The sequence below is a fragment of the Penicillium odoratum genome, assembly GCF_028828045.1.
Source record: "Penicillium odoratum strain IBT 22623 chromosome Unknown utg000001l_segment0_segment0, whole genome shotgun sequence".
NCBI classification, from domain to species: domain Eukaryota; kingdom Fungi; phylum Ascomycota; class Eurotiomycetes; order Eurotiales; family Aspergillaceae; genus Penicillium; species Penicillium odoratum.
The window spans coordinates 2,269,352-2,296,658 of NW_026643143.1; the positions used below are offsets into that span (position 1 = coordinate 2,269,352).

A 27,307-nucleotide genomic window follows, 5' to 3' on the forward strand; every position below is an offset into this window, starting at 1 on the left:
GCCTCGGGATAATTCAATATCCATGACTGGCAAGAGAATCAATTCAACAGGATCTGGTTCGTATGAATCAATAAGAATGGATCGCAAATTCCTAAAAGATCGTTGAAGATCCCCGCGGTGGCCTCAGGCACTAAATTTTATCAGTTTTATCGTGTGCTTCCACAATGGGGTTAGTCTCGGCACTACTAATTATCCGGTGCCGTGAGCCGCCGATCACGGGACCGAAGTTTTTGCTGGCGCGAGAACAGTGGAGCTGCGTGATTCAAGGGAACGTCGACATCTCTTTCTCCATCTTGTATTTTAGTAATCTTATCGACCTCCCTCTCCCCCTCCATCATGGCTATCTGGGACTCTATCAGCGGTCGCAAGCAGGAACAGACCAACGCTTTCGACCCTTCGACTACGCAAGATGCGACTGCCTTCCTCTCCGAACTCGCCATTCCCGATCCTTCAGGACTTCATCCCCTGGCTGGCCTGAACCAGGACACTCTCGACTACCTTTCCCTCGAAGACTCTGCCCTTGATGAGACCCCCGGTTCCCGCTCAGTTCTGCCCTCTCGCGGCTGGTCCGACGACCTCTGTTACGGTGCTGGCACCACATACCTGGCTGCATTGACCATCGGAGGTGCATGGGGTATGATCGAGGGATTGAACAAGACACCGGCGACCGCGCCCCCAAAGATTCGTCTAAACGGTGTGCTTAACTCGGTTACCCGCCGTGGTCCGTTCCTCGGTAACTCGGCCGGTGTAGTCGCGATGGTTTACAACGGTTTCAACTCGGCAATTGGCTACGCGCGTGGCAAGCACGATGCGGCGAACAGCGTCGTCGCAGGTGCATTGAGTGGAATGCTGTTTAAGAGTACTCGCGGCTTGAAGCCCATGATGATCTCTGGCGGTATTGTCGCCTCCATTGCTGGCACTTGGACCGTATGTTTTCCCGCTTTCGTTCTTCACAATAAATTTCGCTAACTCCCGACAGGTGGCACGCAAGGCCCTCTTCTAAATCTAAAATTGCAGGACAAATTGTCTTTTCCTCCCATGCTCCCCTGGTGAACCGAATTTCCATACCCTTTCCGGTCTCCAACGATATTGGCAGTGGATTATAACCCCACACCTCCTGTCTCTCCACCCGCGATGTATTACAACGGCTTTTGTTTTTTTTATTATTTTTCCACTACGGATCTCTCTTCACTCCGGCGCTCAAAGCATCCATATTTCGCATTTCTGCGTGGGTTGGGAACGGGGTGTGCCAATGGGTTTGTACTTTTTACTGCTTCTGTCCGTGTACATAGACGAGTCTTCTCCATAATTTGGGACTTATTGACTCAGATCATCCCTTGATGTCTTGTCAGGTACCCTTTATACTGCGAATGACTTCCAATAGAGAAAATATTACGCTTCAAGATTTGTCTTTCCAAACGACAACGTTGTTGACTAAATAGTGTGTGGGCAAGGAAGTTGGATCCAATACCGCACGGAAGAAGAGAACAATCACAATCACAATCACCATGGGGCCCTCCATCGGCAATACTACTATCAACCACAAACACTCAACATAGCCACTTGCATATTCCCACAATTCTCATTTGTCACTTCAGAGGAAAAGGCCTGCAGCAGATGCAGCCAGCAAAATACCAACGACGCCAATAGCAGACTTCGAGAGCGGACGAGCGGCAACGATTCCAGAAGAGGTTGAAGTCGAAGTCGAAGTAGCACCACTCGAGGTGCCAGAAGCCGTCGAGCCTGCACCAGTCGTGGTACTACTGAGAGTCACGACTCCGGTGCCGGTGGCAGTGGCCGTCGCAGTAGCCGTCGCATTGGCATTGGTGTTGCACCAGAACTGGCCTGGCTCCGAGGCCTTGCTCAGGCACTCTGCAAGGGTGCCAACGGTTTGTCCCTGAGCTAGGCAGTAGTAGTCGCAGTCATCGTACTCAACGACAGAAGCTTCGCCACAGCAACTGCTCATAATCGACGCGTAACCGCTCTCCATCGGCATTGCGCATGCTGCATCATGTACGGGAATGTCGTACAGCTTGGCGTGACAGCTGGATGTGGCCGAGGCCGAGGTGGTGGTTGCGGTGGTGTTTGACATATTTGTTTTTTGGGATGATTCGCAGGAGGTAAAGGTTGTGTTTAACGAGTGGAATGAAGCGGATAAAGAATGGCTCTTGAGAAGGTTGATTTCAGCTGAATGAGGTTGCTTAGATGTGAGACTTCAAACCAAGGCTCTCGCCAGTATCTTATATATCATTTTGATGGCTTATTTCTGGACAAAAACTGCATTCGATCCATTCCTTGGCAATTCCCACTTGCTTCTCGTCTATTCTCGGCGTTATTGGGGCTGAGGGGACATTAACCGGCTCCAGGGCCTTGCATTTAGTCCCTAGTGGCATATAGTCCCACTCGAACGCCAGTTATCTGAACTTTGTGGCCTATCTAATGCCAGTGCTGACGACACTGTCTCAAGCTCAGGGCACTTAAGAGTACTAGCCGATGTGGATCTTTCCGGCTGGATAAACCATTGTGTCCTGCTATTTTCAACATTCGCACTTTGATATACAGGGCTTGGTTTACTCATTTGCTGTGGCTTTATGCAACTATCATGACGAGTCTTCAGCATATCGCATTCGTTAAGAATATGGTTGCACATGTGGCCAATCACTGAATCATCCATCGAATACTGTTCCTGTCCAGGGAGTGCCGGTGTGGGTAAATTTATAGCACTTCCGTACTTCCGTGGGGCCATATGAGAAACAATTTGCCTGGCACAGCCTTCTGACCCATCGAATTTTAGACAACATTCCTTTATGTTGCATAAAATAGCAGCAAGCTGGACCAACATTCGAATAATGAACGCTATTTCTAGATAAATCTTAATGGCTTCCAAGGTGCAATTTGGGAACGCTTTGCAGCATATTTATGACTACATGTATTCTAAGGAGTAGCAATTCTAACTATGAAGCCTTATTGCAATAATAGTGCCAGCTGGTAGTTTAACTTTGCGTGTGCGCTACACCTGCATCGGGTCATTCCTAACAGTGGATTATCTTTACCCGGACCCTCAAAACATGACACAGTGCTAGCAATCTACGGGTGGGTCGTGGCTTGTGGCGTGCGGTGATCAACAGTTCTTCCATGTCTTCCAGGGTTCCAGCTAAGATGGGCTGGGCTTGCATGTGCTGACTGGCATAGGACTGGAACTACCCGATAGATTGAAGAAGTACCAGGTCTCCGGCCATGCTAAAGTTCTAAGTTTCGATGCATAAGAGACTTTCAGGTACAATACAATATTCCCTTGAAGCGTGATGCATATCGAATGGGCTCTGGTCTGATCCATGCCCATTGAAAACAAATCGCTGAAGAAATTTCAAAAATAGGTCGTCATCTTTTTGATGTGGACCCTGCCGGAGAAATATATAGCAGGCCGCAGGCTGAGCGGGTTCGGATTGTGATATAATTAGACAAAACTCGATCGACTATCTCAAGGCGATGAATTATCCAACATTTATCTCAAGTTCTTGGATATGATTCATCATCTCCATACATGTAGCTTTGGACGTTCTTCGAAAGGTACCTAGATTTGAGGGCAACTTTGGGTTGATAAACTTGGCGGGACACCGGGAGCTTGGAAGCGTCACATCTACGCCGTGAAATTGAGTGAAAAATTTAATTTGAACACGCCATTTACGGTAATACGCAAGTACTAACTAAACATATGCAAAAAATGTTCTATGGTCGAGTACTGAAGCTGGAAATCTGGGTGGGACCCTTATCTCCTCTCACCCCAGCGAAACTCGTAGTTCCCTCCAACCCTCACCAACTCCCCAAACCTCGACTCAGGGAAATCTTTCAAGACCGCGGGGTCCTCAACTTCGGTAATCTTCCCCACATCCATAAATACCATTCGGTTAAAGTCCATAATCATATCCAGCTGATGGCTTATCGCGATAACAGTATAATCTTTAAACTCGCCTGCACAATGTCCTCCATGACCCGTCCCGTCTCCTGATTGACACTAGAACTCACCTCCATGTCGTGTATATTAGGCAACGATGCCAGCGAGATTCTCCCCGAAGCTCATACGGGAAAATGCGGATGCACCGGCGAAGGCGGTATTAGAGTAAGGCAGACAGGACCACTGCGATGACCATGAATATAACGTCAAGAACGAGGCTCAACCACTCTTGGATCATTTGGAGGAGTTACGATGCATGTTGGCTGGAATCACTTCTTTTGGATATCATCATGGAGTACACCTTTTGCGTATTCTTGGTAAATGTTCCATTACGCTTGGATACTATAAGTCACTCACCAATGGTTTTAAGAGTAGTAATGCCTTCGAGTGTATTAAAGTAATATAATGCGCTGGCAAGAAAAACAAAGCCAGGATTGTGTGCACTCGATCGAAATGGCTGTTGATGAACTGAGTTTAAGAATTTCTAGGCTCGGCACCGATCAAACCGTGTATGAATCTCGGTTTGGGTTCTGACTAAGAAAGATAGATCAATAGCCTCTCGATGAACAGAGACTGACAGAAGGTGAAGCTAACTAGTGCTATTCGTGGAGCAATAAGGGAAGGAAGAGGCCCCTTCAATGTGCGTGCTCGCACTTTCAAACCGCCAAATCGGTTCCCTTTGAGCCTAGAGTAGTCCATATTCCTGGTAAATTCCTCATACAGTGCCTAAGACTTAAAGGAGCTGCCCAGGGGGTAGAAAATATAGTTCACAAAGCTTAAGGCAAGCATGAGAAGACCTGACACCAGATTGAGAACCGAGGAAGCTATGAACATGCCGCTGACTTGGAGAGACCCAGTGGTAGTTAGTTAGATCAACATTGAGAGTTCAAAGCCACCATAGACGACAACGGTCCCCTATAGATATTAGAGGTGCTAGGACTAGAGATTCATAGAAAGAATATACTAACTTCAGGAATCGAAAGCCCGGAGCATTGAACACGGTTGGTTTCCGTACCTGGGATCGGTGCACCATAAGGATGTCAGAATGAACAAGATGGATGGAGTGATACAGAAGAACAGCTGTTCAAAGTTTTCTTTTGAGTCAAGTTCCCAACCCCGGCGGTAAAGGTCACTCTACTGTAGGCAGTGTCTCTGCGAAGTCAGGGCACTCAGGGGGTAAAAGTGAATTTCGGGTCGAACGTCTCATTTTAATTGCTAGCCCCCTTATCATGCTAATTATTTGTTCACTATCACTGCAGTTGTGCAGGGATAAATTTACCAACCCAACTTTAGAAAGCTGAAAGCCGGTGGGAGTCCTAGTAGTTCGGTGGGTGTTGATGAGTGCCGCTTTTACAGTCGCGCGACCGGGGAAATTAGGGACATAGCAGCCGATTCGATCACAATTCTGTAGCCTACTGTGGTACCTAACCTGATTTCTACCACTTTCATCTAGCATATTAGTACCAAAAAATGAGCTAAAGGGCCACTGTTGCAAAATAGATCAAGTGCGGTACTAACCGATGCGGGGGCAAATATGATTCAGTAGAGCAATTTATGATCCTCCCGTTTCAACACCCCCATATTATCCATCTAGTGGAGTTCGAGGGAATGACTGAGAAATCATTACCAAGCGTAAAAACTCCGAAACCTCGTACCAAGACATTTACGGGATGCTGGACGTGTCGCGCCCGCAGAGTCAAATGCGACGACGAACAGCCACATTGCCGCCGCTGTCGCCGTAGTGGCTGGCAGTGTCAAGGATATGGCATGCGGCTGGGATGGACTCAAACATCAGGAAGTCGATCTAATCGTCGTCAACTATGCTCTTCAAATCCTCAATCTACGCTGCAGTTGCCTTCTGCCGCCGTGACGGCTCTCCTGGCGGAGTTGGATGAATGCTCCGACGGCAGTGCCCAGCAACGGGGTCCCTTTTCCGTGTTTTCCGCGTCTAGTCCTGAGCCCGAAGGGTCCAGAACTCCAGTTTATCTTGATTCAATATTGTCATCTTCGCTGGTTGCCGACAGAGATGGGCCAACATGTGGGCAATCTCTGTCGCACCCGCTTGATTCACGTTCAACGGCTAGATCCGGGGAAAGAAATGAATCTCCCTCGGAATCAGTCAATGGGGTCTTGTCAGATACTTCGCAGTCGTCTGACTTTCCGAGTCATGAGAAATCGATAACAACGGTACCGACCGAGCGTGTGGATCGAGCTTATTATGATACTGCTCTCGTTCCAGCTGGAAATCAACGAACCAATATAGCTCTTGCGCCCCAAGTGAGCCTACTTAAGGCTTCTTCGATGCCCTATACACTTCCTCCAATAATATCTCTTGATACCCTACAACTTCCAAGACCGGAGACAGAACTGGTTCATCATTGGGTCGTCTTTCTGAGCTGTAACATGCTTTTGATTGACACCCCTGATAATCCCTGTCGCACAATTTTTATGCCTTTGGCTTTAAAAGCGCTTGAAACCCCTTCAGGTGATTCTAACATTCATCTTTCAATTTTCCATGCCATTTGCGCATCATCGGCCTTCAGCTTGTTTCATCTTCGACGCGACCCTCGATATCAGTCTGTCGCTATGCATCATGACCAGCTTGCCTTGCGGCATCTGCGGGAAAATCTCCAACGAGCAAAGCGCCTTGATGAGCCAATCCTGGCTGCCGTTCTCACATGCATAACGGCCGAAGCAATGTCTGGGCGACGGAGTCGATGGAGGACCCATGTTGCTGGTGGGCTTGGTCTTTTGGAAAATGAGATACACGGCGGCTGGATCCGAAGCCCAACTGCGTCTCGCTTACTTCAGAGTTATATCTCACTTTCCTCATTGTGCAGTTTGCCCATGTCCACACAGTTGATATCACTTCTCGATGGGCCGCCTGAGTTACGCCACTATCTCGAGCGGTCGCATGGGGTCACAACACCTCTCGTACAAATTTTAGCACAGATCACGGCACTAGTGAATTCCAACATCACAATCTCAACAGAGGAATTAGATCGTCTAGAGCTGCAGCTCTACTTCAACTTCCCTTGCTTGACAGAACCGGATGCCCCAGGTTCCATTATTATTCAACATGCCTTGAATTCATTTTACTATGCCTCCATCATCTTCTTTCGACGAACACTACGAAACGCGGCATTGAGTGAAATCCAGGATATAGTTGAGAAGGCAGTGAAAGAGCTGGAGGCGGTCGATATTTTAACTCAAGACCAGAATGGTGGTAGTGCCTATAACTGGGCTAGTTTTGTCATCGCAGCCGAATGCCAAAGACTGGATTTGCAAACCAGAATGATGGCCTGCTTTGAACGGAAAATCCGCCATGGAATTCAGAGTATAAATGTTCTTGGCGAAATTGTGAAGGCACTCTGGAGCCGCCGAGACCAGGCTGGGCTAAATAGGGATATTCACTGGCAGGAGATCGCCAAAGAAGCAGATTTCGATATCATGCTTGTATAAAATATGAGAGAGAAATAGATTTAAGTCGAGAGAAATGCTTCACACAGATAATTCCAACGGATTTCGTGTCTAAACAGTATACCCGCCATCAACGACCAGGGCTGCACCACACATGTAGCTGCTCATCGGAGAGGACAGAAAAAGTAGCACATCGGATATCTCTTCCACATGTGCCGGACGTCCAAGAGGTGTCGTTTCGAATTGAGGATTCATTGATCCAGATTTGATCTGCTCACCAATAATGGGAGTGTCAACAAATCCCGGACAAATTGCATTAATGCGAATTCCTTCTCGGGCATACGATTTGGCATCCTACATTATTATTAACAAAGTAAACATCAACGAAGCTCAAGAGAAGCATATACCATTTTTGTGACACCGACCACCGCTATTTCTGTCAGAATAATTCGAACAAAGGGATGCATTGGCACTCACCGTGCTTGGCAGCCGTATAATGCGAGATGCTAAAAGGACCAGGGGGCCCTCCAACTCCGAACATAGAAGACACATTAACAATGACACCACGACCTTCACGAACGCCTTGCGATCTTGAGAGATGAATTAGTCGTGGTTCACTCAGGTCAGGCTTGTTACGTACTCTTGCTTCAACATTTGCCGGATCAGAGACCTTTGGCAAAGCCATACACCCGTCTGATTGACATCGATCACCTTCTGCCACTCCACGAGGGACATGAGATGAGTCGGGGTCGGCGTGCCACTGATACCAGCGCAATTAATACCGATATCGATTCCGCCAAAAAACCCCACTACTTTGCTGATAACCTCTTCAACAGATGCTTCGTCTGCCACATTGACATGAAAGGTCTTCACTTCGACATGAGGATAGCCAGCCTGGATTTCATCGCGAGTCTTTTGAAGAACAGATAGGTTCAAGTCAACCAGAGCCAGTGAATTGATGCCGTTCTGCGCGAAGGCGATTGCAGTACTCTTGCCAATACCTGTCGACTCAATTAATTTCTTGACATCAACCGCGGTGATAGAACTCGTACCTGAAGCTCCCCCAGTGATGAAAGCTGTTCCTTTGACCATAGGCGCCATGGTTACGATTTGATGCGACTAACAAACAGCTTACACAGAACACAGCGCTGGAGTTTATGAGTATCTGATCTACTACTACTTCTATGACCCCGACTCACGAATGCGGAGACAGCCTGCTCCGAGATCCGAAAAAAGTCAGTGGAAGGACCTCCTCCATTGAGTGCATTTACGTTATCAAAACTGTGGACAAAGCGTGCGGCGATGTGGGTATATGTGGGGCTGCTCCCGAAACCTTCTCGTCGTCCATTTCCTATTCGGTTCGCCAGATCTATATCCGCAACAATTCAGAATTATCAGTTTGAGACTCAACAGGTTCGGATATGAAGCAGCCGGGCTAAGACGGATCACATTTTCCCGAAGGTGGGTATTCCTGGTGGGGTTCTCAACCTCTAGTCTCAGCCTGCAGCCAAGCCCCTCTATTTAACAAGGACATAAAACTGGACGTTTCTTGAGGTTCTTGTCACGCTACACCGAAGGAAACATGACTCGAATTACAAAACCTGTCGAAGCCGACGCCATAGTCATCGGTGGGGGCTTTGGCGGCTGCAATTCACTGTACAGGCTCCGCAACCTTGGCCTCTCCGTGAAACTGATTGAGGCAGGCAGTGCCTTTGGCGGTGTGTGGCATTGGAACCGCTACCCAGGGGCTCGTGTCGACTCAGATATGCCATCTTATCAATTCAATATCCCTGCTGTTTATAAGGGGTGGAATTGGACCGAGCGATTTCCCGGCGACGAAGAACTCCGACGGTACTTCACACACGTTGACTCCGTGCTAGGGTTGAGTCAAGATACACTTTTCAATACCATCGTCACTGGTGCGAATTATAATGCTGCGACTGGCCGTTGGAATGTTCGGACTGATACTGGCCTGACGGCTTCTTGCAAGTATCTTATTGCGGCGACCGGCTCCTCCTACAAGAAGCATTATCCCCAATTCAATGGCCTGCAAACCTACGGTGGTCAGCTAGTTCACGCTGCAAACTACCCTGAAAACCTCAGCGTGAAGGGGAAGCGTGTTGGAGTTATTGGAAATGGGGCTTCGGGTCTACAAATCGTCCAGAGTCTCGCCAAGGAAGACTGCGATCTGACTGTCTTCATCCGCACGCCTTGTTTTGCTGTTCCAATGAAACAGCGGTCTATTCCACCAGAGGAGGCCGAAATGCTCAAAAGCTACTATGACTGTCTCTTCGACCGGTGCTACGACTCTCTTACCGGCTTTCCTTACAACACTCGATCCCAGTCTGCACATCAAGCAACACCCGAGGAGAGAAAGGAGCTGTTCGATCAGCTTTGGGAACGTGGTGGCTATAGCTTCCTGGTATCGAGCTATCACGATTTCCTGTTGGACGAGAAGAGCAATGCAATGTTCTACGATTACTGGGTGCAACGGACGCGTGCTCGCATGACTGACCGCAACAAAATGGACCTGGTCGCACCGCTAAAGCAGTACATGCTAGTTGGAACGAAGCGACCGAGTCTGGAGCAAGACTACTATGAGATGATTGACCAACCTAACGTGAAATTGCATGACTTGAAGCGGTCACCAATTGTTGAATTTGATTCCACCGGCATCGTCACGGGTAGCAGCGAACAAAGTCACCACCATGATGTTGATGTCTTGATATTCGCTACCGGCTATGATGCCGTGACAGGCAGCTTACTGGATCTCGGGATCACGGACAAGAACCAGGTGCCACTCACCGACAAGTGGAAGAATGGTGTTCTGACCCATCTGGGATTGATGATTCCCGATGCTCCCAATCTGTTCATTATTTATGGCCCCCAAGCTCCAACATCAGTGGCCAACGGGCCACCTTTCATTGAGAAAGAAGTCGATTGGATTTGCAAAATCATTTCAAAGATGCAGGACGAGGGTCTTGGCTCAATCGAACCCACGCAAAAAGCAGCAGAGGAGTGGCGAGAGCAAGTCATTGCTGTCAGCAACCAAACACTGTATCCCAAGACAGACTCTTGGTACATGGGGGCCAACATTCCAGGAAAGCGGCGGGAACCGCTCATCTATGTTGGTGGTATGCCCAGCTGGTGGAAGAGTTGCACCAGTGCTTTGGAGACCTGGGAAGACTTCCTTGTATATTAGAGTAACTATTGATCTAGTAGCTAATCGTTCCCATGTACAAGCTCTTAGAATGATCTCAGTGCTATCGGCAAATATGCTAGTCTCTCATTTGGGGCCTCGAACTTCTACTATAATCGAAAGACACGAAACAAAATTTAGTAGCACAATTTGATCGATCTGCAGTTTCATTCTACACACTTCAAAGCCACGTGGATCTATGCTGATTTGGAATTCTTCAGTGGGAAAATTGCCTTTTAGGCCCCCAGTTCGGCCCATAAGCGCTGGTGAAACCTTCCTTTTTAGGTATACCTGGAGGCAAAACAGAAACTAAATGATAAAATTTGGGATCTTGGGGTCCGTCATAAGTATTACTTGTCTATCTAACCTTTGGAGGATCCCAAAGTTACTAGAGCCCAATAGTATGTTATTCATCGAACGACCAAATGCCTGACAAGAAAATCTTATTTCTCTCACATTCATGAACTGAGTAAATGCTTTCAGCAACCTCCTCCACTGCTAGCTACCCTGACCAACGAATTCACATTATGGCCGAGGTCAAACTTGGTCCAACGGGCACTATGTCGTTGCGTGTGTCCGTATCGATGATATTACTGGTCTTTATTGCTCTCTACTTGCGAATATGGGCGAGGGGTAGAGTTCACAAAGGCATTCTACCCGAGGACATGCTCATTCTACTGGCTGCCGCACTGTTCTACGCCAACCAGGGAGTATTTCTCTACGGTAAGCATGAACTGGCCCTTATATTTGACCCTAGGCTAATTTTCCGTGGTATAGCCATACTAGGACCTGGATCATCCGGCGGGTCTGATTTCTACGTGATGACGAAACACCAAATGAACCGGTTTCTGAAGGTCAGTTTGGAATTCAATATCGAATCTATGACAGACACTCATGTATCAAATAGTATCTCTTTGTGGAAGAAATATTGTTTCTTCTAGGAATCACCGCGACGAAATTCTCGATCTTGACATTTTACCGCCACATATTCTCCGTTCTGTCGTTTACACGAATCAATTGGATCCTTATGGTGGGTACTGCGAGGAAAATTCTGTTGGATCAGCTCTAATAGACTGCGCATCTAGCTTTTTACGTAAGAGCATGGATTGGATTGATATGATTGCATTTAGCTAACAAAAATAGACCCATGGTGCCAACAGTGGAACGGGTAGAACAACTTGAATCAAGTCCTCAAAACAAGCAATCATAGTATGGGATAATCGACTGTCCGAAACATCAAATCAAATGGATTTCGAAAAGGAAGGACAAGGGCATGAACATGAATAATAAAATGAGGATTGTAAAGATGCGAAAAGATAGGAGGATAGATGTCATCAATCATAAATCTGAGGTCATGAAAAAGAAGAACACTTACTCAAAGGATAGCCAGAGCATTGGAAGGGCTTCCAACCGCGCCGGGTACATTGAGCGGGGCGGACGTAAGAAGGAAAGTGTACTTCTTAAGGGCCTTGCACTTATCAGCGAGGGTCTTCAGGTACCAGAGCTCGCCAAGAGGAAGACCAAAGAGGCTCAGACACCACTGGTGCAGAATCAGGTGAGTCAAGGGCTGAACAAGGCCGTTGATCATAGGCGGCATAGCCTCCACGGCAATGTTGTCACTGGCAACTGCGGCAAAATGTGTGTTCCACAACCAACGAGCCATCTCCTCACTTCCATCAATTCCACATGCCTGGTAACTAGCCATGGAGGCAGCCTGTTCACTGCCGTCCATGTTACCCAGTGCTTCGGTCACGCCGAAGCGGATGATGAGGATGTCTCCAGACTGGAAGGTGATTCCTTGATAAGCTGCGACGGCTTCGATATCACAGACTCCTATGCGGAATCCGGAGAAGGGGGAATAATCGAAGCCTTTAGCTTCAGCATAGGACTTGAAGTCAATCAAGACGCCGCGTCCGGCAATACACCCACGGTCATGCCAGTCTGTGATGGTCAGGGCTGTAAGATCGAGGATTTGTGTTAAGACTTACGGTCCAGGGTCGGAAGCTTATTGGCCGAGAGGGAAGGATTCTGCATCTCTTCAAATTCAGGCTTAGCTCCATTGTAAGTCTTTCCGGTTGGAAGGTGCAAGAAGTGGCCTGTTGATGAATGAGACGGTTTTACTATGCGCAGTTAGCTCTACTTACAAGGGCTGTCCCACTGGCTGCTGCTTTGAGTGTTGAATTCAACCCGTTGAACATCAGACGAATCCATTTAGTGAATGGGGGTAAAGCAGATACATACCTCGTCATCAAAGCCATAGTGTAGATTGGTCTTCTCATCTTCGAGCTTGATGACCTTGTGTTGGAGGGTCTTGCGGAAAAAGCCAGGAATTTTGATGCTTCCAACGGGCCAGCTGGGAAGGTTAGTCAGTTATTCCAGTGGTGGCGTTCGAAAAAAATAAATCTTACTTCAAAGAAACGGGAATACCGTGCTGGACATCGGCAGCTGCAGCCTGAACCACATCGGTCGTCAAGAGATTGAGAGTTCCAAAGACATCTTTTTTGCCGTCTTTGTCAAAGATTCCCCAGGCACAACCCTGAGGCATGCCATCAACAGGGGGTAGGTTATCAAAATCGGGGACATGAAGGGGCATATTGGATTGTTTGGTCCGGAGTAGGAGAGTTGCATTAATCGTCTGCAAAACCCGTCGCTGATGATCACGGACCTGCTGGTATTTCTCGATGTACCGAGGGAATCGATCAACCAAGTAACTTACAGCGAGGCTTGTGGGAACGGGGACACGGACAGGCGCTCGGACGGGAGACATGTGGATCACTTGCGCCGTTGGATTCCCTGTATGATAAATGTCTCCACTTATGTTGTGGAGCCTTGAATTTGCCGAACGTTGCTCGGCTGCGGAACACTGCTTGAGCCGGTAGAAAGGGAAATCAGACGGAGAACGGATAGAATTCTTGCGGTGGAGCAAGGAGAATACAACTGAGAATAACAGGGGGCGAATCGGAGGGAAATGAGAGGGGTAGCTAGAAGAGGTGGAAAGATAAAAGGATGAGAGGGATAGGGCGATCGAGGAAGTTGAGTGTTATAATTTGACGAAATAGGCAATTCTTGTTACTATTTGCTTTTCCATGATGTGTTTACATTATGACCATGAGTTCCTCACCGAAGCTGGCCCTATGTTACAACAACTGGCTCAGTTCCAGAAGCCCGCCCTTCATGATGTTACTACAAGACGCGCCATGACCGCATCCATGATTCAACCGCCACCACCGATTTCAGACAAAATGGAAAGACTTCTTTACCACATTGGCTCAGAAGATGGGTACCAGGTAGCTGTTCATCACTTCCGCCAACGACGTGAGGCCCAACCAGGCGGCGAGCCCGCTATTCTTCACATTCATGGTGGCGGTTATATCTCTCTGAGCGCAGAGCAGTGTTCCGTACCACATATCAAGTCTGTGTCGAGTACTGGAGTACAGATCTTGACAGTCGACTATCGTCTGGCCCCCGAACATCCATACCCGACACCCCTGAATGATTGCTGGGCGGTACTCAAGTGGCTGCATGTGAACGCAAGTCGATTATCAATTGATCCTGCCCGCATCGCTGTCATGGGAGAGAGTGCTGGTGGGGGATTAGCCGCTGCATTGACCTTGATGGCTCGAGACAAAGCCTTGTCACCAACCATTGCAAAACAAATCCTCATCTATCCCATGATCGACGATCGGACCAAGACCAACCATGCCGGTCAGTTGGCATTTTGGGACGAGGCAGATAATGAGACTGGGTGGACTGCATATATCGGGCCTGACGCAGGAACCGAGAAAATTGATTCTTATGCTGCACCCGCTCGTGTGCAAAGCGTGGAGGGCCTTCCCTCACTGTATCTGGACTGCGGTCAATTGGACATGTTTGTGCACGAAGGACTAGATTATGCACGCCGATTTGTAGCCGCCAATATTCCCACGGAATGCCATCTTTATCCTGGTCTTCCACATGGGTTTGAGGCGATGGCTCCCTCTATTAGTCTCACGAAGCAGGCTATCTCTAACCGCGAAATGGCTATGAGGAATTTTTGATTGTAGCACATCAATTTGGAACGGAGAATTTGTTCTCACCGGTTTCTTGTTTCTAGGCTTAGCATACTACATGCACTAGCATAATGTAAATTCGGAATTGACTCATATGACCCGTTATTTGTGCCCTCGCATTCGGTTAGAAGAACACTGGAATCCACCTTAAGGAACGGGAGACAGAGATGCCGAGTCCGTGTGGGCCCCGAAATGTTTATAAAGAGGGCTTTCCCAGCTCTTTCCGCCGATTCATCCACTTATTTTCCCCCTTGAACCTGCCAAAATGACATCTATTCCACGACCAGATTCGACGACCGTTCAAAGCATGATGGGCGGCCGCATTGCTATCGTCACCGGAGCCGCACGAGGCATCGGGTTTTCAACTGCCTCTCTACTTGCTCAGAGCGGAGCACGAGTAGTTCTGGTGGACCTACGCGAGAACGATCTCAAACAGGCGTGTTCAAATATCGGTCACCGATCAACATACCATGTATGCGACGTGAGCAACTGGGATCAGCAAATCGCTCTGTTCGACCATGTCAAGACCACCATCGGCCCTGTTGACCTTCTTGTCTGCAATGCCGCTGTCAACCCTGAGATTTCTCTCTTACAAACATCGGACTCGATACAGCATGCGAAGATGAATGGCCAGGTCCGCTATAACTACCTGGCGGACGAACATAGCAAGGATGGATCCGCGCTGCAATGCCCACCTACCCAGCTATTCGATATCAACGTCAACTCTGTTATTTTTGGGCTCAAACTAGGCATTCATCACATGAAACAAAATGGAGGAGGTCACATTGCGGTAGTCGGATCGGCTGGCTCTTATGTGCCCATCCCTTCGCAGCCGCTCTATGCGGCTAGCAAACACGCTGTGTTGGGATTGGTCCGCAGCACAGCGCAGATCGAGGATGTCGTCAAAGCAGGCATCACAATTTCTTGGATCGCACCCTGGTTGACATTGACGTCCATGGTGGAGGGTCTTGAGGCAACAACGCACCCAAATACTCTCAAGAGCTCTCCAGAGGATGTTGCGTGGGCGGTTCTGACAGCGGTCGCGGCTGAGAGCCCCAACGGCAAGGGCTATTGGGTGCAAGGGACCAATATTAGTGAGGTTGAAGGGGCATATTGGGAGGTTGCAAGCCGATTGATTCTTCCAGAGAATCGGTTCTAGATGCCGATGCGATGCGAGCTGCATCATCATGCATAAAGTCATGCATCATGCCGAGTAAACCGGATATTCTCTGTTTTCCAACAGACCTTGACTTGTATTTTTCTTGCAATATATTTATCCTGAACGAGAGATTATTCTCCAGATGTCCAAGAATGACAAAAGTCCAAACCCCATATTCAAGATTTAAGCCTGCCGTTCCCGCACAGGGCACTTGGCCCCCTCAGTGGAGCCGAGGAAACCACGAAATTTCCTTGTTTGCTTCTTTCCCCAACCTCTTTCACCCCCAGCATCGTGCAGGAAAGTTACGGTTACTGAGGAAATTCTGGAAATTAAGACACGCTGCTAAATGAATTGGAACTTTGTTGAGATGAAGGTATTTTGGCTAGTATCAACTTTGTTTTGGTATTGTGATTCACGATATAGATAGTCAGCCACCATATGCATGACTTATCTGAATGCCAATCAATCGGAATTCTTCTTTCTCTTCCTAACCGACTTATCTATAAGCATATTGATATGCTAAATATAGAGTTGGAGGTTTACCTACGGAGTACCAATCTGGTGATTCCGAATGCGGGGGTTTCTCATTATTATCGTCAGCTGACTTGCTCGCCCCCCGATTTTTTTCGTGATCGTCATTGATTTCGCCCTTTCGTTTTCCTTTCCTGTTTCTTTCCAACTTCTCAAACTATTTGATATCTGTTGTGTGTCGTGTTCATTCACCTCGGGAGAAGACCGTTAGACCGTTGACTCAACGGGTCTTCTACCCACACGCTAACGCCTTTTCGGGTTTGGAGGCTGAGACGCGCGCTTTTACAATCTCTTTTTTTTATCTCGAGGCCGCAATTGGAAGTCTCCATTGCGGGTTGCCGTTTGCGACTTTCCATCTTGAAGATCAATGGTGATCTCCGACTCCGGTCCGACCGAGAGGTCTGGATTGGCTTTGAAATTCCAGGATGGTCATGCTCTCGCCGCAATTAACGATGACGACGGTACGCCAACCCAGCCAAGTGTGGAGGTTGAACATGATCCCTGGCGAGCAGATCCTGCGCCTTCTTTGATGCCTCTGTCGCCCCTGCCCTCTCTGCAGATTCGCACCGATTTTTCCAGCTCTCGGCCCGTCAGCTCGCATCGCGATTCCGATTCTCTAGCCGCGCTAAGCGTATCATCCGGCAGCTTCCCGCAGCGCACCCCAAGCCTGCGCGCCCTGCGCGCCCCCATCTCTTGCGCAGGATCATTGTCTCCCGGGTCATTCATTTCTTCACCTCAGCTCTATGCAATGGGTGACATTACCCCACTACCCTCTCCTATCGGCGGGGCGTCACCTTGGCGCCGAGGTGAACCATCGCTATCTCGCACGTCCTCGGGAGCCTCGCGAAGTGGATCTAGTCTTCGATTGAGCGACTCATCACAAATGCTGGCCCTTCCTCCCTCGCGGTCGCATGGGAAATCATACACCGGGTTAAACGATCTGGGCGAGGAATCTCCAATCGCCAGTCGAATCCGTTATGAACCACCTTCGAAACACGTCCGCAATCGCAGTCTTAGTGACTATGCGCCCCCCGGTCGCATCTCCATACCTCGCCCTATTGCCGTCTCAGGAAGCGGCCCGAATATCGCGCCATCGTCCAGCACAGACTCAAAGTCAACGGGCTTGCATCGCGAACAATACTTGGCGGTTCATCGGGGTATCGCGTTGCCCTCAGTCCGTCCTCCGAGCCCTCCCCGCAGTAGTGGGAGTGGGTATGGGGACAGTGACACGGAGCCTGTCATTTCGCGCCCGCTTCTTCTTTCGAATTCGGATGAACTCTACTCTGTTCGGTCGATCCGTACCCAGCAGGCACGCATATACCGGAAACTGCGAGTTCTTGGTCAAGGTACATTTAGTCAAGTGAGTCTCGCAGCGCGTGTCGAACAACCAGTTCAGACACCCTTGTCCCCTTCTTTCGATGGAACAGCGGATATGGGACCCCCAGTTTCTACTCAGAAGTTGGTAGCGGTCAAGGTCATCGAGCATGGACCCGCTGGTGGTGCTGACCAGGAACGGTTGGAGATCTCGCTGAAGCGGGAGGTGGACATTCTCAAATCGGTGAACCATCCATCCTTGGTTCAGCTGAAGGCATTTGGCAGCGACGACAAACGAGCACTCCTGGTTTTGGACTATTGTCCCGGCGGTGATTTGTTTGAATATGCGACTTCGGGGAGTCGATGCTCCTCGCCTAGCCTCATCCGGCGCATATTTGCAGAACTGGTCAGCGCGGTTCGCTATTTACACGCCAATTACATTGTGCATCGGGACATTAAATTAGAAAGTACGTGTATTTTAGGCGGCCTAGATTCAATGATCCCTCGCTAACAATACCCGGCAGATGTCCTACTAACCATGCCCATTCATGCTATGGAGGACGTCAAAGACTGGCGTACCTACGACCGCGCAGTTATTACACTGAGCGATCTAGGGCTGTCACGACGTATTCCAGAGCCTCCCGAGAGTCCACTCCTTCAGACTCGCTGTGGTAGCGAGGACTATGCCGCCCCCGAGATCCTCATGGGTCAGCCTTATGATGGTCGTGCTACTGATGCCTGGGCTCTGGGTGTACTATTGTACGCCATAATGGAAAACCGCCTGCCATTTGATGTTCTTCCGGGTACTCGTGGCGATCCTGCCAAACTCCGCGCTCGAACCCCTCACCGTATCGCAAGATGCGAATGGAGTTGGTATCGGTATGCAGACGCGGACGAGGAATGGGACCCTGAAAAGGGTCGTGACTTGGAAGGTGCCCGTGATTGCGTGGAAGGTCTTCTAAAGCGCAACACTCGCCGTAAAGGGCTTGACGAAATCGCCGCCATGCCATGGGTCCAGGATGCCATCGATGTCCCGGATGGATTGAAACGAGGTGACAAAGAAGTGCCGTAGAGCCGGCTCGCATGCATTCTTCCCGCGCACCTTTTCCATTCTCACTGTTCTTTTATTCTTCTTCTTTCTATTCTTCTTCTTTCTATTCTTCTTCTTTCTCTTCTTTCACCCCATATATACACCCTAACCCTTCTTTTCTCTGGCTAACTTATTTTCTTCTTTTCTGTCGTGATACGCACTACCTTCGCTGATATTCGGGATATGGGATTTCTTTCGCCTTCATCATTCTTCTCTTATCTTCATGGCTAGACGAGTTGTTATACCCATTTATATACTGCTATTGGAGGCAAATTCCAACAGGTACACTAAACAAGAACTGTTTGATACGAGTCCCTTCAGTCCCTCTATGGTAGAATGAGCTGTAATATGGAGGTCAGGTGATCCAGTCCGTCGACTTCCATGTCAACTTCTCCTCAGTACTCTTTTAATTCCTTCATACGTCTTGGAAGGCCATATTATTCCTTGCCCTCTGCTTCTAGGCCACGCATGCGTCACGTAGTCGTTCTACCATTGGGATCCTGCAGCAGGCTGTCAAACTTCCCAGAATTTGATGCAAATTCTCACGCAGGGATCAAGCGAACGATGAGTCTGTCGATGTGGCCATCCACTTCCCACCTCTCCTTCTCCGAAACCATTGCTTCGATGAAGAGCCCACACTCGGTAAGGAATGAAAGAATTCGTTTCCTTTCTGATCCTCGCGCCTCTCTTCCTCTCCAGAAAGGGAATTGGCCGACTTTGTGAGTGGTTGTACATAATCACGCGAAAACAATATCTCAAGAGCTTCCCGAAGTCGATCTACCTGAAACGCAACAAGCAGAATGGCAGCGATAATGAAAACCGTGAGAGGAATAGACACTATCCAAAACAGCTTCTGGGAGTTTTCCATGTTGCGTATATCATTCGTGTTCATGCCCAAGTAGCTCGTTACAAATGACAGTGGCATAAAAATTACCGTCACGATGGTAAAGACCAGAATCGCCTTTCCTTGATCTTCCTGCCGCACCTCTACCCCGTTCCGCGTTTGAGTGGCTATTGATTCAAGCCTATTAAGAAGAGTTTGGATCAATTCGCAGTCCTCATCAATACGATCGAGGAGCTTGCTCAAGCGTCTATTCTCCAATTCGAATGAAGAGATTCGAGACTCGGTGGTGATCCGGAATGTTGATGGTCGGAGGACGCTCCGGTAATCATTGAGAATCTGGCGTTGCTCCTCGGCGACTTTTTCGACCATCAGAAGTTCCTCGCGGAAGGTGTATATTTCCTGCATCAAACGGCGACTGGGATAGTCGCCGGCTTTGAATTGCAGAAACTGTATATATTTCTCGTAAATGCCGATCAAGTGGAGATTGCCATGGTTGCTGTACCGGATGTCCCCCAGTAGGAGAGTGATCACCAGGCTGGGGCTCACAGCTTGATAGGTCACGACGCCAGATTCCTCATTTGTGAAGGTCATGAGTACGATATCTTTCATGGCATTTCCCATAGCCTCTTCAGCCTCAGTGGCAAGGTTTGTGATCTTATCTGAATCAAGAAAATTGATGACTGTTGGAAGGGAGTTGACATCTGTATACACTTCTCGAAGTTGATACGAGGACTTGACCGCGTTTGCTCCAGTCACAACCATTATCACAAAATTTTGAAAGGCGTCAACAAGACTTGACGGGATCTTATAAGTGTCGCGGTCAAACTTTCCATTCTCCGAAACCCCATGTTGGATTTGAGAGGCCATTCTCTCTAAGCTTGTGATATAATCCTCAAGCTCGTTGAGGAGTCTCTGCACATCATTTCGGCACGTGAACGTGAGATATTCTCCATGATCCATTACCCATTGGGAACGTGAGATGATGACTTCTCGTTGCTTCGAAGAGGCTTTGAAGTGATACTTGAACAGATGACCCCACGCGTCTGATTGTGTTGAGTACGCTCGAGACTTCTCGCATTTATTGCAGAGTGTAATGTCTTTAATAAGTACATCCACATCCGCCATATCTCGAAGGTCAGCATGCTCCTCGCTGGTAATATCGACTATATAAAACAACGCCGGCATGTTCGGATGGCGAGTTCGTTCGGTCAATTCGAGCATTCCGAATGTGTCACATATTTGTGGGATGATCTATAATCCCAGAGATCAGTATTCGGAAATTCAGTATAACGGACGCTCACATACGGTGACGAGATCATTGATTGCTCCCCAAAACTTGTCCGCTATCACACACGGGTATCCCAAGGGGATGAAAAAGTTGAAAAGCCGACAAAGGCCGCTGACTACTTCTTTCAAGGTCTTTTCCCATGGTGGTAACTCGTTGGTCTCTTTATCTTGTCCGGCAGATATTATGGTCGAGAAGGAGATGGCCCATCGTTGAGAGATTGCCTTGTCCACTTCGAAGAATGACATTGCCGATGCTTCTTCGTAGATTCTCCTTCTCCTATCCCTATCAGACTCTTGAAGCGCTCCATCAATGTGAGAGCAGACGTGCTTGATCGTGTCCTCATCCAAAGATTGCGTTTCTTTATCGGACTCTGGTGCACTCAAGGTGTCCATCTGGTCGTCTGAGTCTTCACTTTGCTCAGATGGTCGCTTACCGACTGGCCAAGTAAAAACTGGCGGAAACCGCATGTTGATCATCGGCTTCTTATCAACAGCTGGTTGATTGTAAGACACCAGTGACCCCCCAAAGAGCGAGTCGAAAGTCACAGCTCTTTTAATCGGACGAGGTTTCTCTCCAGAATTTCGTTCCTCGTGACGTTTTCCGTTCCGACGGTTCCCAGGCTCGTTTGCAAATGAGACCGTTCTTTCTGTTGGGATGTAGATATTCGAAACCGCTGACTTGGTATCGTTTTGTCTCTGCAATATGCTCCTTTGATTAACCACGACACCAGAGGAAGAGAGCGGGTACTTCGGTGTGTAGGCTCGGCGCCGATTCGCCGATTCTCTATGGTAACTCGAATTTGCATCTGATCCTTCAGACTCGTTGTCTTTCAACGGGTTAGCTCCTTCATTCAAAAAACGTTCTTTACGGGATTATACCATATGCTTCGCCATATTGTCTCTTTGGGGGATCGGGTGACAAAATCTGTACGTGAATGCGCAGAATGGCTGAGGTATGAGTGGTTGTCAACTGGACCCAGTCTTCGGCTTCTATGATTTTCATATTGGAAGTTAGTAGCTCAAAGCCGTAGTGGCGTGCTTGAAAAATTTCCGGTAGGCAGTATTCAGTGACGTTGTGTCTCATTGCCTGACAATTTTAGTCCACGAGGAACACGGAAGTAGTTATATGAGACCTACAAGGAAAGTTTTGCAATTGTCTATCGGGAAGAAGAACACGCGCTGTCGTGGATCAACGACACAAATGACTGAGGGAGAAGATAAATTCGATACCGGCGGATCGACGATCTCCAAAGAGGAGGTCCCTTGCTCTATCAGCGGTATCGGGGCACTGGTAATGATAAATCCTATTTTCATCAGCTTCCATCATGAGTGAGCAATCAGTTTGGAAAATGAACAGACTGAAATTCACGATTACTGCCCACATTTGAGGGACATGAAGGATATGGTCCGGTGGGAACAGTCCAGATTTTCGAACGATTTGTTCCAGATCACGTTTTCTCGTTGACTCGAAATTTTAATGATACTGCAGTAGACTGCGCGGCTTTTCGCCTGCATTGTATCGATACTGGGTTGCAGTTTCCATCTTTTGGATAGAATAGTAGGGGAAACGGACAAGAATGGCACATTTCTCATTGGTGATTTCATCCTGGATCTTTGAGGTCAGGCCAATACAGCGCATCACATCGCAGGGTTGATTTGATCCTTCCATCTTTAATTGTGCTTTCTTTAGAAGAGTCAATACCAGAGCCCGGTCCTCTGCTGCCAGATTTGGCACATTTGATGCAAACCGCTATCACAATATGTTATTAGTAGAATTCATCCAGATGCTCTCGTGAATTATACCATAAAGTCACTAAAGTTTCTCATCTCGTTGTTCATATGACTAAGAAAAAGTTAAGCTCATCGTCATATGAATTAAGAAGTTAAACTTACATCCATGAGAACTGAGGTTCATGGTCAGTCTGCTCTGACCGACACAGAGCCACCTTCCCATACCCCGGCATCCGAGAACTAGCAACATCTATCCGTTGACTTGCATATTCGCGATGCGCTTTATCCAATGTATACTCGTGCACTGAGAGTTGAACGTTGGGGTTTTTCAGATTCACATCAAAGCTGAGCGAATCAGGCAGACTAGAAGTTTTGGTTCGAGCTCTCACTCCTCCTGTTGATGCTGTTCTGTATATTCTCGAGGGTGGCCTGTGAGAAGAGATGATTATGTCTTGATCATCAAGTGGCTCATTGGTTTCATATGGGGTATCAACACCATACACCTCCACTCGTCTTTCCGGGTGCTTTCCCTCTCGAATTCGTCGAGTGTGCTCAAAAAGAATTCCTCGAAGCCTTTCTGTGACCCAATGTTTGATGAGAATGTATTCAGGGTCTTTCTGTATGTCAAAAATTGTGCTTAGCATTTCTTCAAGGCCACAGTGAAAGATTGGGCTAACATTATCCCATTCCCAGGGGAGTTCGTAGTGATCTAACGTTTCGGGTAGTATATGCCTGGAATGCATCTGAAAAGTGTGAGTAAAATGGCAATGACTGAGGTTTTGAGGGAAGATTCGGTTACTTTGGTCCACATTGCACTGAAGTTTGGTGATCAGAGTTAATGTTTCCAAGTGGAGATTCTCTTTCAAGACTTTGTACCTTGGGCTTCGGCTTCGGGGTTCTTCTTCCCGACTATGCCAGCTGCTTCCCTCTTCTATCACTTCCACCACATTGCTGCTCTCTTGATTCTCTTCGCCCTGGGTGTCATCGCTTTTTATACCTTCTGGCTGGACTTCTGGCTGGGCATATTCATCTTGGCTATGCTCTTCATCGACTCGTGCCTGATACGAAGCACTCTCTCCTTCCTTACCTTCCCCTTCGGACATCTTTGGACTTTGAAACCTTATCCTGGGGATTTTTGTATGAATGTGGCTGAATTCAGATATGAAGGGAGTCAATCTTATGTAGTAATTGGGGTCTAATGAGAAGCGGTCTCATGCACATGTGTGCATGTGTGCGGGGTAGGCTTTCGCACATAGAGTTTTTTTGTGAAAACTCCGATTTGGGGGCAAAATAAGATGAACTCGTTTATAATTTACTACGCCAAGTGTATCAATACTAGAGGCTTTCCACCGCGCTTTTCGCGCGGCGCTCACCTAGTAGGTGCTATACTCAGTCTCCTACTCAGTCTCCCACCCAGTCTCCCATTCAGTCTCCTACTCGGTCTCCCACTCAGTCTCCCACTCGGTCTCCCACTCAGTATTATTTCTTCTTTTCCACCGGATTAGTCAAATAGTCATAGGGCTCTCCAACTTCGTAAATAGCGGAATAGAAAGAATAGAGAGGAGAAGAGAAAGAGAAAGAGGGGGAACAAACAGTGACCAAAAAGTATGCGGTGTACCCAAGTAACAGAGAGGTAGATAAGACTGTGCCTTAATATTTACCCAGCCTGGAATATGAAGATCCACGAATGCATATGATGTTGTGCATTCTGCATTCGTCGATGTATAAAATAAGGCATCAAGGCATCAATGTATCCTAAACAGGTAACTCGGGGTACACGGGGACTTCGGATTAGAGAAAAACGTGTGAAGACAGAGAATATTCAGTTATGAATACTTCATGCAATAATATAAAATTGACTCATTTGAAAGGTTCTGGATTTAGCTGTGCCGTCGATTACATTTACGGCTCGTAGATTGGTCAATTGCTGAGGTGGAAACCCGGGGAGCGAAACATCAACTCCGATTTCCAAAGCTTCCGCCTTTTCCTATTTCTTGCAACCCCAACCTTTCCTCCCCCGCCATCTTCCCTTTCCTTCAGATTGTCCACTGTGGTTCCTCGGTGCTTTCTGATAACATAATGCTTGCTCAAACTAGGGCACGTGTGCCCGCGGCTCTCCGCAGCCTGCGATCGGCTGCGCCAGTGTGAGTGCGGTGCTATCCCATCAATTGCTGTTATTGTTTGCTAAATGCTGATCTCCTACTTAATAGTCGCGCTCTATCGACCACCCTCCCCCGCTTCCAGAAGGCTGATGTCGGTCTTAACAAGACCTCCCAACACATCACCCAGCCCAAGTCCCAGGGAGCTTCCCAGGCCATGCTGTACGCTGTGGGCCTCAACGAGGAGGACATGAACAAGGCCCAGGTCGGAATCTCGTCTGTCTGGTTCAATGGTAACCCTTGCAACATGCACTTGCTTGACCTGAATAACAAGGTTCGCGAGGGTGTGCAGGACCAGAACCTGATCGGATTCCAGTTCAACACTGTCGGTGTCAGTGACGCCATCAGTATGGGTACTTCGGGTATGCGCTACTCCCTGCAGAGTCGTGATCTGATCGCCGATTCGATCGAGACCGTGATGGGTGGACAATGGTACGATGCCAACATCAGTATTCCTGGTTGTGACAAGAACATGCCCGGTGTCATGATGGCTATGGGCCGTATCAATCGCCCCAGTCTGATGGTCTACGGTGGTTCTATCAAGCCCGGTTGTGCTGTTACCCAGGGTGGTGAGGACATTGATATCGTCTCTGCCTTCCAGGCCTACGGTCAATTCATTGCCAAGGAGATTACTGAGCCCCAGCGTTTCGACGTCATCCGTCACGCTTGTCCCGGTGAGGGTGCCTGTGGTGGTATGTACACCGCCAACACCATGGCCACTGCTATTGAGACCATGGGTATGACCCTGCCCGGTTCTTCTTCCAACCCCGCCAACTCCCAGGCCAAGTACCTCGAGTGTCTGGCTGCCGGTGGTGCCATCAAGCGGCTGCTGAAGGAGGACATCCGCCCACGTGATATTATGACCCGCCAGGCTTTCGAGAACGCCATGGTCGTTGTTAACATTACCGGTGGATCCACTAACGCTGTGCTGCACCTGATCGCCATCGCTGACTCCGTCGGCGTCAAGCTGACCATCGACGACTTCCAGGCTGTCTCGGACCGCATTCCCTTCTTGGCTGATCTGAAGCCCTCTGGCAAGTACGTCATGGCCGATGTCCATGAGATCGGTGGTACTCCTGGTCTGCTGAAGTTGCTGCTTAAGGAGGGTCTTATTGACGGCTCCGGCATGACTGTCACTGGTGAGACCCTCGCCAAGAACTTGGAGAACGTCCCCGACCTCGCTCCCAACCAGAAGATCATCCGTCCCTTCTCCAACCCTATCAAGAGCACTGGCCACATTCAGATTCTGCGTGGTTCTTTGGCTCCTGGAGGCAGTGTTGGTAAGATCACTGGTAAGGAGGGTACTTGCTTCACTGGTAAGGCTCGCGTGTTCGATGATGAGGACTCCTTCATTGCTGCGCTGGAACGCAGTGAGATCAAGAAGGACGAGAAGACAGTTGTTGTTATTCGCTACTGCGGTCCCAAGGGTGGCCCTGGCATGCCTGGTATGTGGCCAATTCTGACTTGTCGTTGATCGTCCACTAACATATTTATATAGAAATGCTCAAGCCCTCTTCTGCTCTGATGGGTTACGGTCTTGGTTCCTCTTGTGCCTTGATCACTGACGGTCGCTTCTCTGGTGGTTCTCACGGTTTCCTGATTGGACACATTGTTCCCGAGGCTGCTGTCGGTGGCCCCATCGGTCTCGTCGAGGATGGCGATGTGATTACCATTGATGCCGATAACCTCAAGCTGGACCTCGATGTTCCGGAGGAGACTCTCGCTGAGCGCAGAAAGGATTGGGAGGCCCGCAAGGTCGCTGGTACTCTTCCCGAGACCGGTTTGACCATGCGTGGTACCCTGGGCAAGTACGCCCGTGTTGTCCAGGATGCCAGCCACGGCTGCATCACTGACGCTGTAGAGTAAACGATGCTTTGTTTCTATTTTCGGGTGTCAACCCAAATAAAAAAAGCGATATATGTGTTTGGGCGCCTGTGCTATAATATTATTCCAATACGGCCTGTTCTACTATCTACTTCAAATGTTCATGATACGACTTCCAGTTTCATTCGCTTATTTTCGGCTGCTAAGATTCGGGGTTCGCAGATCGTTCTGCAGTCTCCATGTATCTGATTTGCTGTTCCGTCGGCCACATTGGGGCTGTGCGCCCGATGCTTTGAACCCCCATCACCAGCCGCTTCCGCTTGCTCACTTTAGGGTGGCGCAGGCTTTGATATGGGACCGATGGAAGCGGGGACCTGCATCATCCTGCGTGGGTCGTTGCATATCCGTGGGCCCCTTGTTCAGCTCCAATGATAACATCGCTTGCACATTTATCTTTCTATGATAGCCGTTCTTCAAGCCTGATGATGCTTTGACGATATTAACCTTTGTCCGAGATGGGGTCGACAGATGAACCCTCGAAGTGCCGTCGATTTTATCAATGGACAGGGCAGTATCCTAGCGAGACAGCACATGATGCAAATAGCCACTCAATATCCAACCTACCGGCCTGCGCATACTCAGTCCAGGGCCAAGCTGCACATTCAGGGTCACCAGATCCATACTATAATGGATACGGTGTGGCCTCCATCGCTCATTTTCCTGCACTCCCAACTCCCCCACAAAC

General features: G+C 48.6%; 13 protein-coding genes across 13 annotated transcripts; 8 read left to right on the top strand and 5 right to left on the bottom strand.

The window, feature by feature from the left end:
- Positions 1-336: 336 nt before the first annotated feature.
- Positions 337-1,003, top strand: N7520_000839 (protein transporter TIM23; the record flags this gene model as incomplete). Its single annotated transcript, XM_057134774.1, has 2 exons — positions 337-927; positions 980-1,003. The coding sequence occupies 2 exons, from the start codon at positions 337-339 to the stop codon at positions 1,001-1,003; spliced, it is 615 nt and encodes a 204-aa protein (XP_057000710.1).
- Positions 1,004-1,594: 591 nt separating this feature from the next.
- Positions 1,595-2,092, bottom strand: N7520_000840 (uncharacterized protein; the record flags this gene model as incomplete). Its single annotated transcript, XM_057134775.1, has 1 exon — positions 1,595-2,092. The coding sequence occupies one exon, from the start codon at positions 2,090-2,092 to the stop codon at positions 1,595-1,597; it is 498 nt and encodes a 165-aa protein (XP_057000711.1).
- Positions 2,093-3,769: 1,677 nt separating this feature from the next.
- Positions 3,770-4,032, bottom strand: N7520_000841 (Fum19p; the record flags this gene model as incomplete). The annotated part of the gene is given in 2 exon segments (XM_057134776.1): positions 3,770-4,015; positions 4,027-4,032. 2 exon segments carry the CDS (start codon positions 4,030-4,032, stop codon positions 3,770-3,772), a joined length of 252 nt encoding a protein of 83 aa, XP_057000712.1.
- Positions 4,033-5,563: 1,531 nt separating this feature from the next.
- On the top strand, positions 5,564-7,417 carry N7520_000842 (Zn(II)2Cys6 transcription factor; the record flags this gene model as incomplete). The annotated part of the gene is made up of 1 exon (XM_057134777.1): positions 5,564-7,417. The coding sequence occupies one exon, from the start codon at positions 5,564-5,566 to the stop codon at positions 7,415-7,417; it is 1,854 nt and encodes a 617-aa protein (XP_057000713.1).
- Positions 7,418-7,486: 69 nt separating this feature from the next.
- N7520_000843 (SDR family NAD(P)-dependent oxidoreductase) lies at positions 7,487-8,476 on the bottom strand (the record flags this gene model as incomplete). Its single annotated transcript, XM_057134778.1, has 4 exons — positions 7,487-7,729; positions 7,783-7,805; positions 7,853-7,965; positions 8,016-8,476. 4 exons carry the CDS (start codon positions 8,474-8,476, stop codon positions 7,487-7,489), a joined length of 840 nt encoding a protein of 279 aa, XP_057000714.1.
- A 481-nt stretch (positions 8,477-8,957) lies between these two features.
- N7520_000844 (flavin-containing monooxygenase) lies at positions 8,958-10,577 on the top strand (the record flags this gene model as incomplete). The annotated part of the gene is made up of 1 exon (XM_057134779.1): positions 8,958-10,577. One exon carries the CDS (start codon positions 8,958-8,960, stop codon positions 10,575-10,577), a length of 1,620 nt encoding a protein of 539 aa, XP_057000715.1.
- Positions 10,578-11,101: 524 nt separating this feature from the next.
- N7520_000845 (uncharacterized protein) lies at positions 11,102-11,756 on the top strand (the record flags this gene model as incomplete). The annotated part of the gene is made up of 3 exons (XM_057134780.1): positions 11,102-11,297; positions 11,361-11,428; positions 11,718-11,756. The coding sequence occupies 3 exons, from the start codon at positions 11,102-11,104 to the stop codon at positions 11,754-11,756; spliced, it is 303 nt and encodes a 100-aa protein (XP_057000716.1).
- Positions 11,757-11,949: 193 nt separating this feature from the next.
- N7520_000846 (uncharacterized protein) lies at positions 11,950-13,341 on the bottom strand (the record flags this gene model as incomplete). Its single annotated transcript, XM_057134781.1, has 5 exons — positions 11,950-12,515; positions 12,563-12,670; positions 12,719-12,731; positions 12,816-12,927; positions 12,983-13,341. The coding sequence occupies 5 exons, from the start codon at positions 13,339-13,341 to the stop codon at positions 11,950-11,952; spliced, it is 1,158 nt and encodes a 385-aa protein (XP_057000717.1).
- Positions 13,342-13,663: 322 nt separating this feature from the next.
- On the top strand, positions 13,664-14,611 carry N7520_000847 (alpha/beta hydrolase; the record flags this gene model as incomplete). The annotated part of the gene is made up of 1 exon (XM_057134782.1): positions 13,664-14,611. One exon carries the CDS (start codon positions 13,664-13,666, stop codon positions 14,609-14,611), a length of 948 nt encoding a protein of 315 aa, XP_057000718.1.
- Positions 14,612-14,888: 277 nt separating this feature from the next.
- Positions 14,889-15,782, top strand: N7520_000848 (SDR family oxidoreductase; the record flags this gene model as incomplete). The annotated part of the gene is made up of 1 exon (XM_057134783.1): positions 14,889-15,782. One exon carries the CDS (start codon positions 14,889-14,891, stop codon positions 15,780-15,782), a length of 894 nt encoding a protein of 297 aa, XP_057000719.1.
- An 898-nt stretch (positions 15,783-16,680) lies between these two features.
- Positions 16,681-18,699, top strand: N7520_000849 (putative protein kinase; the record flags this gene model as incomplete). The annotated part of the gene is made up of 2 exons (XM_057134784.1): positions 16,681-18,094; positions 18,152-18,699. 2 exons carry the CDS (start codon positions 16,681-16,683, stop codon positions 18,697-18,699), a joined length of 1,962 nt encoding a protein of 653 aa, XP_057000720.1.
- A 571-nt stretch (positions 18,700-19,270) lies between these two features.
- Positions 19,271-21,316, bottom strand: N7520_000850 (uncharacterized protein; the record flags this gene model as incomplete). Its single annotated transcript, XM_057134785.1, has 2 exons — positions 19,271-20,812; positions 20,867-21,316. The coding sequence occupies 2 exons, from the start codon at positions 21,314-21,316 to the stop codon at positions 19,271-19,273; spliced, it is 1,992 nt and encodes a 663-aa protein (XP_057000721.1).
- A 3,342-nt stretch (positions 21,317-24,658) lies between these two features.
- On the top strand, positions 24,659-26,604 carry ilv3 (dihydroxy-acid dehydratase ILV3; the record flags this gene model as incomplete). The annotated part of the gene is made up of 3 exons (XM_057134786.1): positions 24,659-24,723; positions 24,790-26,183; positions 26,237-26,604. 3 exons carry the CDS (start codon positions 24,659-24,661, stop codon positions 26,602-26,604), a joined length of 1,827 nt encoding a protein of 608 aa, XP_057000722.1.
- Positions 26,605-27,307: the final 703 nt, after the last annotated feature.